Source organism: Denticeps clupeoides, chromosome 4 (genome assembly GCF_900700375.1).
Source record: "Denticeps clupeoides chromosome 4, fDenClu1.1, whole genome shotgun sequence".
NCBI classification, from domain to species: Eukaryota; Metazoa; Chordata; class Actinopteri; order Clupeiformes; family Denticipitidae; genus Denticeps; species Denticeps clupeoides.
Genome location: NC_041710.1, coordinates 24,290,392 through 24,309,542, shown reverse-complemented (window position 1 = coordinate 24,309,542; position 19,151 = coordinate 24,290,392). Strand labels below are relative to the sequence as shown.

The following is a 19,151-nucleotide window of genomic DNA, read 5'->3' as shown; positions in this document are numbered from 1 at the left end:
GCTACTACCACCCACCGCTGTGTCCCTTCATCAGCAGGGCTTACCTGCACCTCCAGTCAGGGACAAGCATGCAAATGCAGGAATTTTGTCTTCCTTTAGAAAGAATGTCACACTGCTCCTATAGCGGTGCTGGGTAGTGGTGAAGTAGCGGGTAAGAAAGGGGACTCCATAGAGTTGCCAGTTCAACCCCCGAAAAAGGTCCCCTTGAGCAAAGCACTGTCCCCACACACTGCTCCCTGGGTGCCTGTCATAGCTGCCCACTGTTCACCAAGGGTGATGGTTTAAAGCAGAGGACACCTTTCATTGTGTCACCATGTGCTGTGCTGCATTGAACCACAATGACAAAAACTTGATGAAGACTTTTTATTATATAATTATTATAAAAATGATGGATGCTGGGCATTCATTTTTTCTAACCAGGCACAATGTAATGTTGGGAGGGAAGGAAAGTCAATGGCTGGCCAGCCTCCAGCAACCATGCTGATGCAGACTTAAGGTGTTCTTGCCCGGATTACATCACGGGTCTCACTCAGTGAATGTGGATTGAGGGTGTGAGTGGGACAGGCCAATCACAGCTCTTCCTGCAGCCTGTCTGGAATTCTCAGCCAACAGCAAGTTCGAATGCAGACTTTAGATACGAAGATGTACTGAGTAACTAAATACTTTTCAAGGAAGTAATTACACAGTAACAACTATTTAAAAAACTGTAAATATTAAAAGACTTTCTACTTAAATAGGAACATTATGCAACCTCATGCTTTAATCTTGCAGCAGACTTCTACATGATGCTATGCTATTAACCTGAAGCAAAGTTCATTGCAGAATCGCCTGCTCAGTTAAAAACAAAATCTCTTGACCCCCGGGTTAGACACACACAAACCGCAACTTTAATTATCACCATAAATCAATAAAAAAAGATCTTTGACGATGGATTTTTATCTTATTTTAACAACACTTGTGTAATCACAGAGAACACATGTGTCTTCCTGGGTGTCTCTCGGGATATTTTTCCTTCTAAAACTGTACGTATATATATAAAATCAGTAGGTGCCATTTTACCATGTCCAGAGGTCAAGACTCTTAATAACTGGTGCTGCTCACAAGTTCTGTTTCTCCTTGCCTAGTTCAGGAATGAATTGGTATTTCCATCCAGAAGGTCCTTGGCTCAACATGTATCTGATCGTGAGCCACTGAGGTGTCCATGAAGATGCTATCGCTTGAGGCGGCGGCCATTTCACCTGCAGCTCTGATTCAAAACACGGACAATCATTCACATTATAGCCAGATTAGATGTTCCATAGAGTGAAGTTGGCTCAATGATACACACAGACACGCATTACACATGTTTTACTTTAATAAGTCTTGTTGACTGGTGCGCTTTCTAGTCCCAGAAAGGTCAGTTTGCTGGGTTTTTGGAAAGGTTTAAACAGACTGAGAGAACCCTCTTATCACTGTCCCCATGAACTTCAGACACAAACGTCAGGGCGACACCCCATTATTTGACTGGTCAAAATTTGTGTTGACATTACAAATATTGTACCACAGCGTCAGAACCTGCAGACCAGTTGCAATATTTCTAACTGTGACAAATAAAATACTTGAATATTAGACTACATTGACACAAAGTGTGACAATCCAAAAATCACAAAAAAATCTAATTTAAAATATCTTGATCAATTAAATGTCTGGGCAAAAAAATACAAGGTTCTGAGACTTTGGCCTGGCGTTTTCCAACTATCCTGCCATGTGTGAAGGGTTTCCTCATCCTAATGGCTGAGAAGGTGAAATGTGCCTCTCTGCTATTGGCTGGACTTGGTCGAGCCCCTGCGCTGCTGCTGTCTTGGATTTTATGATCGTCCTGAGGAGATAAGTGCAGCTTTCTCCTTGCTTCTCATCACTGGTTCCAATAGTGAATTCACCAGTTTACTGTATGTTCCTCATCATACTGTATGTTGCACACATCATTTGTGGGGTGATGAGGGCCATTCCCATATTGTCCTGTTATAATATAGTGATGTTCATGATTAATTTGCGTTGTGTTAATTAATAATAAACCTTTTCAGAGTGTGACTTGTAGCTCATTGGACGAATTGCTAAAGATAGTTTCATTCTGTGAACTCCACTAATCTGATGTTTAACAAAACATGAACCCCTTCAGAGGACAAAGTGAACATTGGCTCTCTGTTAGCTGGTGGACTTTGTTTCTGTGCTGATCTGTCCCTCAGAAACGCCTCTACGAGGATGTTGTAAAAAGTCAGACGTTAATGATATATAAGCAAAGAAATGTATGAATCCTGCCTCTCTGGACAGACAGGAGACAGGGACTGGGAATTAACACCCATCTATTCCCATCATAAAAGCAACACTGGTTCAGGAATAACCAAGTAAGTATTTTACATTAAATATAATATGTATTTATAATGTATGGATTTGTCTTGAGTCACATTTACATTAAGAACAAGACAAAGTAAAGTAAAACTTAATTATAATAAAATTAGTTTGGACTTCATTGTTTGCCATGTTAATATTAATGTTAATTATGCTCTGGTGGCCTTCTGTATTACACATACAATCACAATGAATTAATATATACTTGTACAGTTTTCTTTTTTATGCGGAATACAGTTATTAACTTTGCTTTACCACTTCTTACCTCTTACCAGTTGTAATCATGGTGGGACTCAAGCCATCAGAGGTGCCCCCTCCACTTGGGGTGAAGGTTCTCAGTGCTGGCACTGCCGCCTGCATTGCTGACCTGGTCACCTTCCCACTGGACACAGCCAAAGTCCGGCTACAGGTTAAAAAATATGAATATATTTTTGTCAGGTATATGATATAACAAAGTAAATCTGAATATTTAAAAAATAATATTTCTTCGGCCTTCAGATCCAGGGGGAGAAGACAATTGCAGACGCAGCGAAGAACATTCGCTACAAGGGAGTCTTCGGGACCATCAGCACCATGGTGAGGACGGAAGGGCCGCGGTCACTCTACAACGGACTGGTGGCAGGTCTCCAGAGGCAAATGGCCTTCGCCTCTATCCGCATAGGTTTATACGACAACGTCAAGAGCTTCTACACTGGGGGCAAAGACAGTAAGTCTAGAGGCAAGGAGTGTGGCACTATAAGTACTGGGTGGTAGTAGCCTAGTGGGAACACACTGGAAGTCCCAGCTTCAAGCCCCACTTACTAACATTGTGTCCCTGAGCAAGACACTTAACCCTGAGTGTCTCCAGGGGGGACTGTCCCTGTAACTACTGTAAATAGTCGCTTTTGGATGAAAGCGTCTGCTGAATGCTGTAAATATAAAATGTAAATCAGCATTCATATTACACATTACAGGCGTTTAATAGTGAAATTTACTTTTGTCCTTTAAGAATGGTACTAATGGTTTCAGCTGATGACTAAAGACAGGAGAACATAATCAATCAATGTGATTCTCTGTTTTAGATGCGAACGTGGGCATTCGTATCTTGGCGGGCTGCACAACGGGAGCCATGGCAGTGTCCTGTGCCCAGCCTACAGACGTGGTGAAGGTGCGCTTCCAGGCACAGCAGAACCTGAAGGGCGTTGCGCGCCGCTACAATGGCACAATGCAGGCCTACCAACAGATCTTCAGACACGAGGGCCTTCGGGGGCTGTGGAAAGGTTAAAAAAAGTGACATAATGCAAACAACCTGAATGCAAGGCTGAATATATATCAATAATAATGAATGCATGATTAGTGATTTGAAAAAACACTGTCAGTTCCAGACCAGTTGTAGAGGTTTTTCTGCACATATTTGACATTTTATTTTGTCCCTTCAGGCACGCTACCCAACATCACCAGGAACGCGTTAGTCAACTGCACAGAGCTGGTGTCCTACGACCTCATCAAGGAAGCTATTCTGAATCACAAGCTAATGTCAGGTACGTTCACAACAAAAATGTCTCTTTTCTTCATCGTTCCGGCCGATAACAACAGCACACACAGGCACGAATGGCAAGTTTCATCTGTGGAATTTTATGGCATCTTCCTAGGAGATAAGCGTGAGATTTCTAAGATGTTTCCAGCCCTGGCTGGCTTGCAGCACCGCAGAACACCGCATGATAACCTGCACTATAACCAGGGTCGGTTTCACGGGTGAAGGCTGATTGAACAAGGGCCAAAGTGTCAAGGAGAGATGAGCAGCTGATAGAGAGGAGATTAGAGCACAATGAGGGTTGCACACAATGCAGTGTGGACTATCAGTCCAGCAGGTTTAGAGTTCAGTCGGCTGAAGAAACGAACACTCAACTGATCGCTCATTTCCAGAAGGGTTTCTAATGCCACTTACAGGTATGCATCATGTTTCGTTTTCACTCTCGTTCATGCAGATAACCTGCCGTGCCACTTTGTGTCTGCATTCGGTGCTGGCTTCATCACCACGGTGATCGCCTCACCAGTAGACGTGGTGAAGACGCGGTACATGAACTCCCCTCCTGGCCAGTACACTAGCGCTATTAACTGTGCATGGACCATGATGACCAAGGAAGGACCTACAGCTTTCTACAAAGGGTGGGCAAAAAAAAAACCAAAATAAATAACTGTACCTACAGCTTTTTTTTTGAGTTGTGACCCCTGGTCTCTATCTTCCCCAGATTTATGCCATCTTTCCTGAGACTGGGCTCCTGGAACGTGGTCATGTTTGTGTCATTCGAGCAGCTGAAACGACTCATGATGGTCTCCAAGAAGAAGGTGGAAGCCACCGCATAGAACAACCACAACGATGCCGATGTTCGACTCCCCTTTTTACTACGGATGGACATATTACAAGCCCTTTAGGGCTGACAATTCTGAAGGCACTCACTTCTACGTCACTCGTCCTCAAACTGAGAGAAATCTACGAAGACTGCCCCCTTGTGGTCCTGTTAGCACTCTACCCAGCCCATTGGATGTTTGCTTTTAATTTGTATGTGATTACTAACTTATTGTGTAATAATTTTCAAAGTGGATCAGTTGAATGCAGTTGAGCGAGTCAAGCTGAATAGAATTCAGCCTGATAACAGGAGGTCCCATTTTCTCAGCTCAAGTTTCTGAAGCCAGTCAGCATTTCTGTTATGTGACTTATGTTAACCCACCTAAGTGAGAATTCCTATTTTATGGAACCACTCCTAGGGTTGAGGATCACTGTGGAATTTACCTTGGAGATCTGTTAATTCTTTTATATATGTAAGCTTGAATGTCTATTTATTTGTGGCCTACCATTCATCATGTAACCTACCAGTTAAAGCCAAACTGTTAAGCTAAACCCTGTCTGTAGCCATAACTTAGTGAACCAAAACCACTTTCATAAAAAAAAACGAAATTACCCAAAACCATGACTTGTTTTTCCACCCCCCCCCCACCACCAAACTACCAATTCATCACTTCCATTTCATAGAGGTTTTTATTCATTGTGGGCATGTATCAGACAATATAAAGAGCTTGTCCAACTATAAAATATTATTTTTTTCTGTATCATTAACACTTTAAATAATTATAAATAATAGCTACCGAGATGTGGTAAACCATCTCAGTACCTCACAACACACACATACACAAAACCACGGTAGCACTTTTTTAAGCGTCGCCCTGCTTAAAAATGAAATCAGAGTGACGCCTCATCGTCTACAGGAGACCAAGCGTCTTGAGAAATGTTTAGTACCAATGAAACATGCTACAACTGCAACTCCTATAGGCACAGCAAAGCTGAGATCCAGATAAAACACAAACGTTCCTCTGATCTTAAACAGAATTCCTGAGGCAGGAACATTTCATGCAGCATTAAATTAAACCCCAAAATTTTTGTTATAGCCAATAAAACATTTACCAAATATTAGTTAATAAATGTGTTTACTAGTTTAACTCTCACACAACACCCCAAAAACTTCAAAGAAATGTAATACTCTCCTCCCCCATTTCAATTCAATTTATGCCATTGACTGGAATGTGTATTTGAATCCTGGAAAACAGAAATTCCCTGCACTCCTCTTTTTGTAAACAAAACATTTAAGACCAGAGCAATTTTCATTTGTGCACCAGTTATCAGAAACATTGCTTCTTTTATGAGGTTGCTACAGGTTCATTTTTGGAATCCACAGTCAAAATCAGGGTGATTTCTGGGTCCAGTAGGCATTTCTTTATCTTGTCATGAAACTTTTCTCTGTAGATGTTGAACTCCATTATGCTCTCTGGCTCCTCTTCAATCCAGAATTTGTCAAACTCATATGCCAGGTAACCTAAAATGAAATATATATTAAATATGTAAGATATAAGATATATAAAAATATCTTATATACTAAAACAATTACAGAATGAATTAAGACCACAAATAACTAAACCACTAAAATGATTTATTAGGAAGGGTACATGTCATATCGGTTTACTCACAATAGACCTGGTGAAAGTGCTTCATCTCAGGCTTTCCAGCCACACTGTTATAGAAATGGGGCTTCAGTTCACCACTCTTCAGCAAGCTATAAGCCATCTCGGTCAGATTTATCCCCACTATTGCATAAGAATACCTGTAATGCATAGCCAGGATGAAATCATTACAGGTAGAATCTGAGGTAGAAAACAACATGGCAATGATTTAAAGGAATCCTGTGAACTGCTCACCCTAGCTTTGGATGGTTAGCATGAGAGAGAACTTGTCGAGCTTCCTCTGTGTAGTTTTCACTAAAGAATCTGTAAGGAAAGAATGCTTCCAAATTAGCTCTAACTGAATACAAATCTATATTACTCGTCATTTATATTACCTAATCTGTACTTACACCAGATTGGTCAGTCCCAGCATTCCCATTCCTCTGAAGTCAGTCTTGGGATCTTCACCTTGGAAGCCAATGTCTCCCCACTGCTTGGTGATTCTGGATTCCAGCTTTACAGAAGGCATCAGTAGCTCCCATAACTTAATAAAAATTAAAAAAAAAGATGACACACAATCCTGTCAAATGTAGTTTTCATTCATGTACTTCATGCAATATTATCACCTCAACAGATGTGATTAGTTTTACAGTTAGCATTAAGAAATTTAGATTACCTTAAGCAGCATGCTTTCATGCTCTTCTTTTTCAGAATCAAAGACATCATTTCTAAGCTCTTCCACGGATACAAAGAGATGTTTGTAACCAGTTATTTGTTGCAAGCAAACCTGGAGATTTTTCTTAAACCTAGAGAAGTGGGAAAGAGCAGAGTTGGAAAATTAAAAAAATATTTAAAAGGTTTAATGATTAATTATGATCATGTTAATGTAACAACATCATGTACACCAGGGGCAATAAGGAAACAGACCCTTAATCAGAAGGTTGCCACCGTCCCCACACACTGCTCCCCGGGCACCTGCCTTGGCTGCCCACTGCTCACTAAAGGTGATGGTTAAAATCAAAGGACACGTTTCGTGTTGTCACCGTGTGCTGTGCTGCAGTGTTTCAAACTGACAATCACTTCACTTCATGTCTCGCTCCATCCACCAACCAGATGGCTGGGATGCTTTAGTCCAGGTCTGGGAGGAAGATCCCTCAGGAGACCATCCGCCACCTCATCAGGAGCATGCCCAGGCGTTGTAGGGACGTGGAGGCCACACCCATTACACAGCCTCATTTTGACTTGGACATCAAGTAGTGTGTTTTTCCACTTTAATATTGAGTGTGACTCCATATCCAGACCTGCATGGGTTGATCAATTTGATTTCCATCGATATTTTTTTGTGATTTTGTTGTCAGCACCTTCAACTATGTAAAGAACAAAGTATTTAATAAGAACATTTCATTCATTCAGATCTAGGATGTCTTATTGTTGTGTTTCCTTTATTGAGCAGTATATTTTATTGCTATGGTCGTGTTTGCTTCAGAAATTGCCTGTTTAGCACTTTGAGGAGATTCAATTTCATCTAAACAAATGTAATAGTTATCCTTACAGGAAGCAAAAAATATAACTGAACTAACCAGTATGGCAGATCAGTGATGACAAACCTCCAGAAGTGTGGATATGTAATGCTACGATTACATAATTCCCACATCATTGAGATGTTACCATTGAATATTATGTTCAGGATTGGTCACCTTAACTGAGAAATAGGGTTTCTGCAGATTTAAGGAAGACTTTTTAAGACCTTTTTTAAGGCTACTTTCATTATGAATCTCCATCGGGGGCATCAACTACATTTGTCCAAGGGCAAGTGTTTCTCAGCAGACACATTATTATTTGATATTCATTTTCCTTCCAAATGATTGATTTTTGCAGGGATGCACCGTGCGCATGTGCGGAACCGATTAGGCAAGTCATACAAATTTGAACACTGCCATTTTCTCGCCCCAGGTCATTTCCATGTATGCGCTGCACTTCAGAAACCTAGAAGTGCGGATTACTGACAGAATGAAGGCTTGTTTCATTTGATATAGTTGGTGTGCAGCATTTTTAAGACCTTTAAGCTCTGGATTTAAGTACTTCTCATTTTTAATGATATTTAAGGCCTTCATTTTGAAAAAGTGACTTAAGGATCCGTGGATATCATGGAGAAAAGGACACTGTTGCTCTAGAAAGGGTTCAACCCAGGGCTACAAGAAAGATTCCTGTAACAGACCCTTGAACAAGGGAGACTGAAGTGAAAGTGATTGCCACATGTGGCACGGCACAGCACAGCACCCAGTAAAATGTTCCTGCATTTAACCCATCCCATCCCTACCCATGGAAATACAGAAACTGCTGCATCTTTCTTTTTCCTGGGACGTGGCTCAGTGACAGAATTCCGGCAGTGGATTGTGTGTTTACATCAAGACTGAATGGTGCCAGAACTCTGTACTAGTCTCTAGCTACTGTTCATCGCTGGTGACTTTGAGATGCAGGCCTTTTTATTTACCACAGGAATTCACCTCAGTTTTTAATTATTGGACTGTACATTCCACCCAGCGCTAATGCAAAGGAGGCGTTGTGTGTGCCGTATGGAGCTATTAGCGATCTGCAGAATGCACACTGTGATGGACTGTTGCTGCTGGAGATTTCAACCATGCCAATCTCAAGTCAGTTCTCCCTAGATTCCGTCAACATGTGGACTCTTATTTATACAAACATCGCTGATGCATACTGGGTGGAGCCCCGCCCCAATCTTGGCCAATCAGACCACATCACTGTTATGCTGATTCGAGCATACAGGGCGCTCTTCATATGCACAAAAGTGGTTCTGAAGGAGGTGAGAACCTGGCCAGCAGAAGTCATATCTGCTCTTCAAGACTGTTTTGCATGCATTGACTGGCAAATATTCAGGGAGGCTGCAACCAACGGGGCAGTGGTGGCCTAGCAGTTAAGAAAGCGGCCCCATAATCAGAAGGTTCCCGATCCTACATCAGCAAATGCACTGATGATGTAACAATCTTCAAGTCCATCACCAAAAGCTGCAGGGGTATGTAAATGCGTCAAAGTTTGAGACTCTGCGTTCAGACAAGGTGGCCCTAAAAAGAGCGAGGACCAAACTCTCGAGCCATTAGAGCAGCAAAAAAATGTCTAACTCTCCTCCCAATGATCAGGTGCTGTGTTTAACCACAGTGGACAAGATGAAAACTCTTTGCAGAATTAACTCACGAAAGGCTGCTGGACCTGACAATGCTCCTGGAAGATGCTCAGAGAATGTGCAGTGAGCCTGCTGGGCCTGAACACCCCCCCTCTGCAACTGGATCTTGGACTTCCTGACTGAGAGACCTCAGTCAGTCTGTCTGTCTGTCTGGGTGGGAACAGCATCTCCAGCTCCAACCACATAATCAAGTTTGCCAATGACACGACTGTGGTGGGTCTCATCACCAAGAAAAATTAGTCAGTGTACAGAGAGGAGGTTCAATGACTATTGTCTATTGTTATTGTACAACAGAATGATTTGACCTAATTCAGTATTAAGATCCCTTTGCTCCTGTGAGAGGATACAAAATCCCAAGAAATTGTTCAACATTTCAAAAATTCCTTATAAACACTTCACTTTCACTTCATAAGAGACATGTTTACAAGTCCAAGATTTTATATTAATCTGATAAAACGTCATTCGAGCATGACTGAAGAACATGCAAAGTGGTACTTTTTCTATTGCCAGTTGGTAGTGCTATTCCAAGGTATCAAAATTCATGAATATTCATTCTCACACCATAATCACAATTCAGTAAAGTTTCATCTCGATTACTCAATTATAAAAAAAAAATTTATTTACAAAAAATTACAAATTTGCCATCTTGCCATTTCAAGACCATTCAAGTTATTCAGAAAGCGCCACAATTTAACATGGTGAATCACTGTTCTACATTCAAGCCAAATTTCGAGTGAATCAGACAAAGGGTCTAGGATCCTTTTTCAATTTTTTTTATTTTTAAGCTACTGAGTGTGAGTGTATCATACGTTTGTCTTAATGAGATACACATGCATAATAAATTTGAAGGCGATACAAGAAAATGTGTACCAGAAGGGATAATGTGCTAGGTGGCACTGTTGAGCCACCCTGGCCACGCCTGGGTTGAAACCTGTCTGTGTGCAAGCTTGAATTGTTATGTGTGGGGCCAAAAAAAATTCAAGTTTCTGTGCATAGGAAGCACCGGAAAATGGCAAAGATGGCAAAAAGGAAAAACAATAAGGCTTTGCTTGAGTCCTAATTATTTGTTCATATCTGTTAACTTGGAGTTGAAAAAATAATTTTTAGAATTTTTAAAGCCCAATTAGGCATATTGGATGTGTGATTGTGCTAAATAAGAAATAAATTATCTTTATTGCATCTTGATCAGTCAAATGACCTAGTCATGTTCTTAAGAGTCTATGTGGATGTTTTGCTCAGATTATAGAGGCAAGGCAAGCACAGCATGAAGAATTTAAAATCACCTACGCAGGATCTTTCTGCTCCTTCACATTCTTCACGTGGATTATTTTTGCAACTCTGCTTTCTACAGCATTCTCCTCTACATCCACAGATGATCTCAACAACTGAAGCAAAAACAGGAAAAACATCATTACAGAAATGTAATCATACATTCTAGCAATTGCATGTATGCAGTAATCCATATACCAAAAGTAATTATTAACAGTGATTCTATTGTGGCCGGGATGTTATGGGAAAATTGTATACGTCTTATGTGAACTCCATGTTGTTGTTTCAACCTCCGGGGTTCATGTTCTTGTGTTTTTGTGAGTAATTGTGGGTGGGAACTTTGTTTCTTGTTTCGGGCCGCGACACATGTGACTGGTGGCCACTGACTGAGTCCTTCTGGATTTCCTACAGGTATGTTAAAAATGAAATGTATGTAATGTAGCCACTATACGATTGTCCATTTTCTTTTTTAAATTGTGTTTTCCTTTTCCCTCCATGTTATTAATGTCATTGTTAGGCTCACCTGTAAATAGTTGTGTTATTAATAATTGAGGAATTAGTAATGGGAGGGCGGAATATAATTGAGTTACTGTTTGAATTGAGTGCATTCATGATATGGTTGGTTTTGTGTTATTTTGTTAGCTGCAGTGTCAGTACTTTCATATTTTACAGTTATTTGGCCAAATATTTTGTACTGTTAGGCAATTCGCCTCAGTGTGCTGCGGGAGCAGAGAAGGGGATGAGAGGAGGGCCGCGACACGTGTGAATGGTGGCCACTGACTGTGCCCTTCTGTATTTCCTACAGAAATAAAATACTTCCTATTATCAACTGATGTGCCTGTGATTGTGTGTTGATGTGCATCTTCTACACCGTAATATGGCAAACACCCATCAAAACTTAATTTCTTACCTCGCTCTTCGAAGACTTAAGAGAGTATTCTAAAAAGGAAACAAACGCAGAAGAGAAGAGCACAGCCTTCAGAGAAGAGTCTGTCATAGGAGCCGATCACACTGTGTTGTGTTTAATGATTTGCGGTCCCTCACCGGCCCTTGCGGTCCTCTCAGCTCCTTGCGCGTATCCAGCACATATTCTCTGCAGCTCACATCTCCCAGTGACGTGTCTGAGAACCCACTTGAACCAGTAGCGCAAAAAGGACGTATAGAAGTACTGCCAGATGAAGGCCAGCATCCTCTGCAGGAAGATAACACACAGAACAAGACCAGCTTTCACCAAACACACACGCTTCCAAGGTGCTCAGAATCAGAATCTATTACTTCATACCGCCCATCACTAAGCGACAGTATCCAAAACAATACAAAAAGAACAATGTAGAGCAAAGGTAGCACGATAAGATGTTTCGGTACTTCAAAAGTCAAAGTTGCCTGCCTATCCGGGCAACTCTCAACACAGACGGAGTTTCTTAACTCCCGTTGCACGGACCAGCGAACTAGCTAACTTCAGCTAACTGGCTAGCGGCCTGGCGCAGTGAAATTCGCGTTCGTCCCCAACTAAGAACAACAGCCGCACGGATTACTGCGCAACCGACAGCCTGTCGTGTCGCGTACACGGCACGCCGAACTCGGCCATCGCCGGCTCGCCCGTGGCGTAGCGGTTACGGTAGCTAGCAAGTTAGCAGGACATAACAACAGGTTGTATAAATATGATACTCACCACAAAACTACCAAGGAAGTACCAAGTACCGCTGGTCTGACGCGCAAACGTGCTCGATGAGTGAAAATGACGCGGCTGGTTAAATTTGACCCACGCCCCGGCGCTGAAGCCGGCTAACTAGCGGCAGCCTCCGCAACTCGCACTGATTTTCCGAAGAGCGCCGGAAATCCGCGGACATGCGCAGTAGGGAGTTCTCTTCGTGCAGCAGTTCGCCGTCCCACCAGCAGGGGGTGCTGTGGCTTCACGGAATAATGTTCATATAAAACATGCGGCTTGTACGCGACATCCTGAACTCTGGGACATGTAAAACGTTAGTGGCAAAAAGAAAAATGACTAAAGTAGTGCAATTTATACAATTCGAGAGTGACACATATACCTTTTCCCCTTTTCACATATACCTTTTCTTGCGTCTTTGGACTAAATGCATTCGATTGGGCCTTTGCGAGTCTGGTACCAACGACTGCATTAATGTTCACACTATGTTTTACCATTCGTTTATTTATGTGACAATATTGTGTGTTAAAAGTGACATGGTTTACTTTTACCACCGCAGCGCCGCCGCAAGCGCTGCTGCAGGCGGCCAAGTTGACCTCCACGCACCGTCCACGGGGGAACTGTCACAGTCGGCGTGCATTTTTAACGCTCGCACCAGAACCCCCCGTCCTCCCCAATAGTCTCTACGTTCCTTTACTGCAGCCGCCGGAGTTTCCTCTTCAGCGTCTCAGCAAACGCGCGGCGCCGTCCAGCCGCCTGCGCGTCAGATTCGGTCCTGATCCTGTCGCTGCCGAGAGCGCAGTGGCCATTACGCGCGTACCTCGCTTTCCTTTACGCACACATGTCGCCCTCTCACGTCCCACGTCGTGTCCTTTACCTGAAACCCCATTAACGGCGGGCGGGCACCGCAGACCGACCCAGATGCGGCTCCCTCCCCCGTGAACCGGGGAGCCGGAGGCGCCGTCGCTCGGAATCTCGTTCATTGGCATTCGGCGGAGCAGCTTCGCCGGCGAGGCGGCGAGCCGCGGCGCGTAAACAGCGCGGCAAAACGCACCGAGGATGGCAAGCAAAGGAGACAAAGGCGCACCAGGTAGGAGTCCGGCTCGTCGTCGATGTTTTTTTTTTCGTTTTTAAAGCGCGCATGCAGCGATGGGATCTGAGATTTTTGGGTTAGATGTGCGATTCCGCAAGGTCAAATATTACCGCTTTGAAGAAGATCCTGAAATTCATAGGTGTTCCCGGCCATGATATCAGCTGATATTGTGCGTGATTTATCTACGTGATACCTGAAAAAAATGTTTGTTTTTGTTCCTTCGTTGGATCACGGGATTAAATGCGCACTGTTTCTGTGTTTTTAATGTATATTTTCTTTAGTTACGGGTTAACCAACTGAATTGACCCCGTTTTACACCGAGTAACCAAACGTTGCAATTGGGGACATTATTAATAAACGTCTACGGGTACGTTTTAGCCACTGTTCTCCCCCATTTCTTTAAACAGCCGTATGTTCTGTCCTGCATGGAGGGCTACGGGTCACCATTCATCAGAAGCCCCCCTCATCACCCGCAGCATCATGCTGTGCACCCCCTGATCCGGGCTTGTAGGGGCTCCTTTTATTCACTGCACCAGTTTCTTTGACGTCAGGGTTAGAAACCCCCAACACAGATCTGCAGATATTTTAATAACAGCAGCATGTACGTCTTGGCGGCTTATAATGGTGCAGATTCACATGCAGCTTGAAGTAACTACAAAAAGGGTGAAAAAAAAGCCCATTAACCCATTTTCACAAATAACGTGCCTGCAGTCAAATTCTTGGTTGGCAGAAAAGTGAAAAGTATTTTTAAAAATTTTTTTGCGCACCTTTAATACACGGGGCATGGTCTTTATTTAACTACTTTAATCTCCGTGCCGTGTCAACCTTTTACACGTGCTTGTGGTGCACGTTGATGATTCATGTGTCTCATGAGGCAAATTGCACTTCCACGAATAGGCGTAAGGTCATCCCCTCCTCGCTGGAATGTGCTTCTCCTGCAGCCACGTTGTTCTTCAAGAGAAGATTGAAATTGAGATTGAAAAGGTGCAGCCCTACCAGCGAAATGTGCATTTAGTCCACACTGCTAACAAAATAAATTCTTGAATCGGTAGGTCACTTCTGGGTCACTGAAATAATGAATTTAGTCCATGGAGTAAAATGCCATGAAAACTCATACAAGTGCCTGCTTGAGTCACGGGGGTAAATGATGCATTTCCGGTCAGACAGAAATAAATGTCCAACATATGAATGTTTTGAGACAAATTAAAAATCTGAATGCATTGCCTCCCCGGGCCTTCCTCAAGGTTAATCCATCCAACTGCAGTGGAGCAATCAGCATGGAACAATTAGTCAAAAGCACTTCGAGACATTTTGCCAAGCTGGTGCATATTGTAGGCGTTCAGAAAAGACTAACGTATGTTACTGCAGAAAAAGCTGGCTGTATTAATGCAACTTTTTATCTAGCATATTTGTATGTTTGCCACTGTCACCATATATTTTGTGAGCAATTGTTTCGGGGTGATCATTCCAGTCATCAAAAGCACATTAAACAAATTTTTTTAAAATAAAAATATAGTTAAAATTTGCATTTACCATTTGCTTACCAATATTGTTTTTTGGCAACAAGGCATTATACAGAATCACATGTACAGTAAAACTCTACAAAGTTCTGAGTAAGATCAACAGCTCATCAAATTGTGACAAAGTAAATGGACCAGATAACCTTCTTCAGTTGAGCTATTTATAGAGCTGCCGTGTACTAGGCTGAATTGGGAGCGAAGGCCGTACCATTCTGCAAGATCTATTCTAGTGAAATGTCTAGATTGTCTCATTTTATATTCTTAATAAAATTCTCTGAGGTTTTCACGATGCACATTAGAGTCCACCAGTTGTTTGAGTGGTTTATTGTGGCTATGGGGTTTTTGGTGTTTACTTCACATTTTCTGTCAGTGACTCATAGTTAACAGGATTTTGCACAAATTTGATGGAATTTGATCTTAGTTTAGCTTCAAAACAGAGCATAGAGTGCAAATTTTTTATTTCCCTAATAATTACATGCGGTGTTGCTGAGGAAGTGGACTTTGCACACAACTATAAAAATAGGTTTTCTGCTGTAAATGGAGACTTCTGGTGCATTAGTCAAATTCTTTTTTTATTTCTTTTAACTGAAGTGGTCTGAAGGAGCATTTTGATTCTTCTTTTTCATTCTGCTGATGATGATTTAAACTGAGTTTGAAAAATGGCTGTAAAAATATACACTGAAACATCTTAATTAGCTTAAGCTTTCAGTTGAGATTTTAAAAGAGTTCACATTTAATCCACTCGTTTACATTTGACTGCTTATTAATGGTGTGCATTTGTCTAAATGAAGTTTAAGTAAAGCACTCTTTTGTTTCAGGGATCATTTGAGGAGATTGTGACCTGAAGTTCCAGTTTGGAAAGTTTCCTGTTTAGGAGTATAAAGCAAAAATGGAAACAATCCCTAATCCCAAAAGGACTGTTACTGTTCAAATGGTTCCTCAGTTTGATGCACAGGGAAATAAGGAATCCAGTGCCAACTGTGACCAGGATGTTAACCAGAACTTGACTCCAACGTCTCCTTCACCTGTAGACCCCAGTCCTTCTTTGGGTCTGAAATCATCAAGCCCAAACTTGGATGAGACGGCTGCAGGGGGGTTCTCTGCCCTTTGTTCTTCAGCAAATGGGGACCACAAGAGACCCAGTTACCCAAGTGAAGTAAAGGGTCAGACAGTAACACCTGCCAGCGACACCAACAAGGACACTAATGCAAATTTAAAAGGGTCCATTTTGGCCAAGCAAGGGGATAAATGTACCATCAGTGGTACAGCTGTCCATATAACTTCTCTTACACCAACAAAGGGCAACCAACAAACAAATGATCATCAAGTTAAATGTCTGGTGAGTGAAGAGAAGAAGTGCAGTTCAGTCAAAGAGAGCTACAGAAAATCAGAGGCCACAAATTCCCAGTTTGGCAAATCAGACAATTCAGGGTCTGAAACAGACAGGAATTCATTAAAATCCTCATCGGCAAAAGATGGTAGCAGCAACACAACATTATTGCAAACTGTACCAACCTTAGCTCAGTCAGAGGCTACACATCCCACTACAATGGTGAAAGGTGAGGTCACCCAAATACCCTGCCCTCCACCAACAGATGTGGTGGAAACAAAGCAGACGACACCCCAACATGATAAACAGAAATCAGGCCAAGCCAATGCAACCCCTCAACCATACAAGAAGGATGGTTCTCCCAACAATAACAGACATGTATGTAATGAGATGGACTTACAATCTACTGGGAATTCAGAGCTTCCATCACATCCTCCATTCATTTCCAAGGATGTGGCTACATCTCAAGCCCCTGTAGATCAGTCACATGGACACAGAGAGTTGACAGGCGAGGAAATCCAGACTCAAGGCAGCTGTGTAGATGAACGGGAAAGAGGCCGCTGCACACAGTATCGAGAAGCATCTACAATGACGACTGAAATGTTGGAAAGTCCCCGTGTGGCAAAGCAGCACCACGACGTGGAGGTCCAGGCAGTAGCAAGGACGTGCAGCCGATCGGTGTCCACCAGCCCCAGTCTTTTCCATCATGTCCCAAGACTTTCCTGCTCCCAAGCAGAGGAGAACCTGGCCATGGTCTATAAGCCAAAGGCTGCAGATCACCAAATCTGTTTCTCTTCACACATCCCAGGTCCGCATTCCTGTGGTCCGCTCACTGTTATGCAGACAGAACACCAGGGGACCAAAGGCACCACTGTCTGCAGTGTCCAGACAGGTCTTCCACCACTTCAGCCTGTCTACCAGATCAACATAGAGCCATACAGCCACAGCCACTTTCAAGATGGCTGTTCCATCCAGTCAGCCACGGTGGTCTGCTCAGAAGGAGTGCAGAGTATCAGACCCAGTGAGAAGGCAACGGTACCTACTGATCCATCAAGCCGGGCCTTGCCTGGAGCACAGCCTGTGCCATTGCAGACTGGCAAACCTCCCACTGCCAAATCACAGTCTGATTCCCACCCACCGTCTGCATCGTCTTGCCTGGAAGCAAGCCAGCTCCAAACAGACTGCAAGAAAGCTGCTGCTGCTTCTTCCCAGCTAGCAAGATCCACAGTGGAGGAAAGCCAGAAGAACAATCAGAAACAAAATAGCAGCCAGCAGAAGAACCATGGACAAGGAACCGGTGCTAGTTCTGCTAAGAAAGGCCACAATGAGCCCAAAATGGATCCAGAGTGTGGTGATGAGATTGGCAAGTCTGCCAAGAAGAGTGTGCATGACGTGGTGTGGGATGATCAGGGAATGACTTGGGAAGTGTATGGAGCTTCTGTAGATCCTGAGTCGCTGGGCTTTGCCATCCAAAGCCACCTGCAGTGCAAGATAAGGGAGCATGAGAAGAAGCTTGAGGTCCAGACGGCCCTTCGAAAGTCCATCTCGGATGGCATGGAAGAGACTACATCTAGGCGAAAATCCAAAAGAAGGCAGTCCAACGTCTTCAGGTCCATGATGCAACATGTACGTCGACCCAGCTGCTGCGCGCGCCCACCTCCATCCTCAGTACTGGACTGAGCCAACGTGCTCATGTAGCACCCGTACCTTGCTCCCTGGGACTGTCCTGACTCAAAGCATGATGGGATTTTACTCCTTAGGCTCTGGGTAAACGGTGTGTTCAGAAGAGCACTGGAGGTGGAGGAGGACAGAAATACACAGAAACATGGTCAAAGTCTTTTTTTTTAGAAATAGAGATGGAGAATGAAACTCTAGCAGTATTTAGAATGACAATGGCAATAATAATAATAATAATAATGATTACAGAACATTACATAGTAAAATGCATGTGTATTTGTCACAGTGGCAGTCTTAGTACCTCGTGCGCTGGGGTCAGAATTATGCATTGCACTGACTCACAGGCATAAATGTGTCGCTGTCGTTGTATTCTTTTTACAGAACTCAACACGTCCAGCCCTCGGTGGACATGGTGCATTCGGTGAACATTTGTTTGTTGAGCCCATTCATTCACAGCAAGCGGCCGAGCTTGTTTTCTCACCGAATCCCCGCGAACGATTGTCACTCGGTCTCGGTCCGCTGTGCTTGTCGCTGTGTTCGCTGTAAACTGGGCCCTGTGTGCATTTTACGTGCTTCGTCCAACCGTCTCTGTTCTTCTGGTTTTGTATTAAAACGTTAAGGTGAATTAACATGCGCCACTGCGTCCTGGTTCTGTCAGAGTGACACTGTCATGGTCGTTTGGATTTGACATGCACAATATTTCATTTAACAAATGCAATTCTGCTCTGGTTATTAATCAAAGCCAGATCCAAACACAGACATTACTCCGTGGCAAGACTGTTCCAGCACTAAATGTTGTTTTTTGTTTTTTTTGAAGGGCAAACTTGCCCAACCGAGGCTGTCTCTTCTGATTGGTGGATGATGAGCTGATTTCAAAAGACTGCTGTTATTTTTACACAGAAAATGTCCGTTCCTGTGGACGTTACTCAGTCCAGCAAGCAATAGAGTGGCAATAGAATAGCAATAGTTGGCAATGCCGCTGTGCAGACGCGTTGCTTGAAACGGTCACTGTTTGGTTTGGAGAGAATGAA

The 19,151-nt window shown here is 43.0% G+C and overlaps 3 protein-coding genes across 3 annotated transcripts; 2 read left to right on the top strand and 1 right to left on the bottom strand.

Annotated features, from left to right (window-relative positions):
• Positions 1 to 2,269: 2,269 nt before the first annotated feature.
• On the top strand, positions 2,270 to 5,414 carry ucp1 (uncoupling protein 1). The gene is made up of 7 exons (XM_028977606.1): positions 2,270 to 2,384; positions 2,664 to 2,797; positions 2,887 to 3,094; positions 3,450 to 3,647; positions 3,807 to 3,908; positions 4,356 to 4,536; positions 4,620 to 5,414. Exons 2-7 carry the CDS (start codon positions 2,672 to 2,674, stop codon positions 4,732 to 4,734), a joined length of 930 nt encoding a protein of 309 aa, XP_028833439.1. The 5' UTR covers positions 2,270 to 2,384; positions 2,664 to 2,671; the 3' UTR covers positions 4,735 to 5,414.
• On the bottom strand, positions 5,389 to 12,659 carry elmod2 (ELMO/CED-12 domain containing 2). The gene is made up of 9 exons (XM_028977608.1): positions 12,507 to 12,659; positions 11,879 to 12,026; positions 11,745 to 11,773; positions 10,853 to 10,950; positions 7,040 to 7,169; positions 6,774 to 6,907; positions 6,619 to 6,687; positions 6,391 to 6,524; positions 5,389 to 6,239 (listed from the first exon to the last, which is right to left on the bottom strand). The coding sequence occupies exons 2-9, from the start codon at positions 12,021 to 12,023 to the stop codon at positions 6,064 to 6,066; spliced, it is 915 nt and encodes a 304-aa protein (XP_028833441.1). The 5' UTR covers positions 12,024 to 12,026; positions 12,507 to 12,659; the 3' UTR covers positions 5,389 to 6,063.
• A 519-nt stretch (positions 12,660 to 13,178) lies between these two features.
• Positions 13,179 to 18,749, top strand: gprin3b (GPRIN family member 3b). Its single transcript, XM_028977549.1, has 2 exons — positions 13,179 to 13,590; positions 15,932 to 18,749. Exon 2 carries the CDS (start codon positions 16,003 to 16,005, stop codon positions 18,121 to 18,123), a length of 2,121 nt encoding a protein of 706 aa, XP_028833382.1. The 5' UTR covers positions 13,179 to 13,590; positions 15,932 to 16,002; the 3' UTR covers positions 18,124 to 18,749.
• The last annotated feature ends 402 nt before the right edge of the window (positions 18,750 to 19,151 follow it).

Excerpts from the sequence above, each read along its gene's own strand:
- elmod2 (XM_028977608.1), bottom strand. The coding sequence starts at position 12,023 with ATGCTGGCCTTCATCTGGCAGTACTTCTATACGTCCTTTTTGCGCTAC. Across the intron at positions 7,170-10,852 it reads AAGGAGCAGAAAGATCCTGC|GTTTAAGAAAAATCTCCAGG; the intron begins GTAGGTGATTTT and ends CCACTTCTCTAG. Across the intron at positions 6,688-6,773 it reads CTGGGACTGACCAATCTGGT|ATTCTTTAGTGAAAACTACA; the intron begins GTAAGTACAGAT and ends CTTTCCTTACAG.
- gprin3b (XM_028977549.1), top strand. The coding sequence starts at position 16,003 with ATGGAAACAATCCCTAATCCCAAAAGGACTGTTACTGTTCAAATGGTT.
- ucp1 (XM_028977606.1), top strand. The coding sequence starts at position 2,672 with ATGGTGGGACTCAAGCCATCAGAGGTGCCCCCTCCACTTGGGGTGAAG. Across the intron at positions 3,648-3,806 it reads CCTTCGGGGGCTGTGGAAAG|GCACGCTACCCAACATCACC; the intron begins GTTAAAAAAAGT and ends TTGTCCCTTCAG. Across the intron at positions 3,909-4,355 it reads GAATCACAAGCTAATGTCAG|ATAACCTGCCGTGCCACTTT; the intron begins GTACGTTCACAA and ends TCGTTCATGCAG.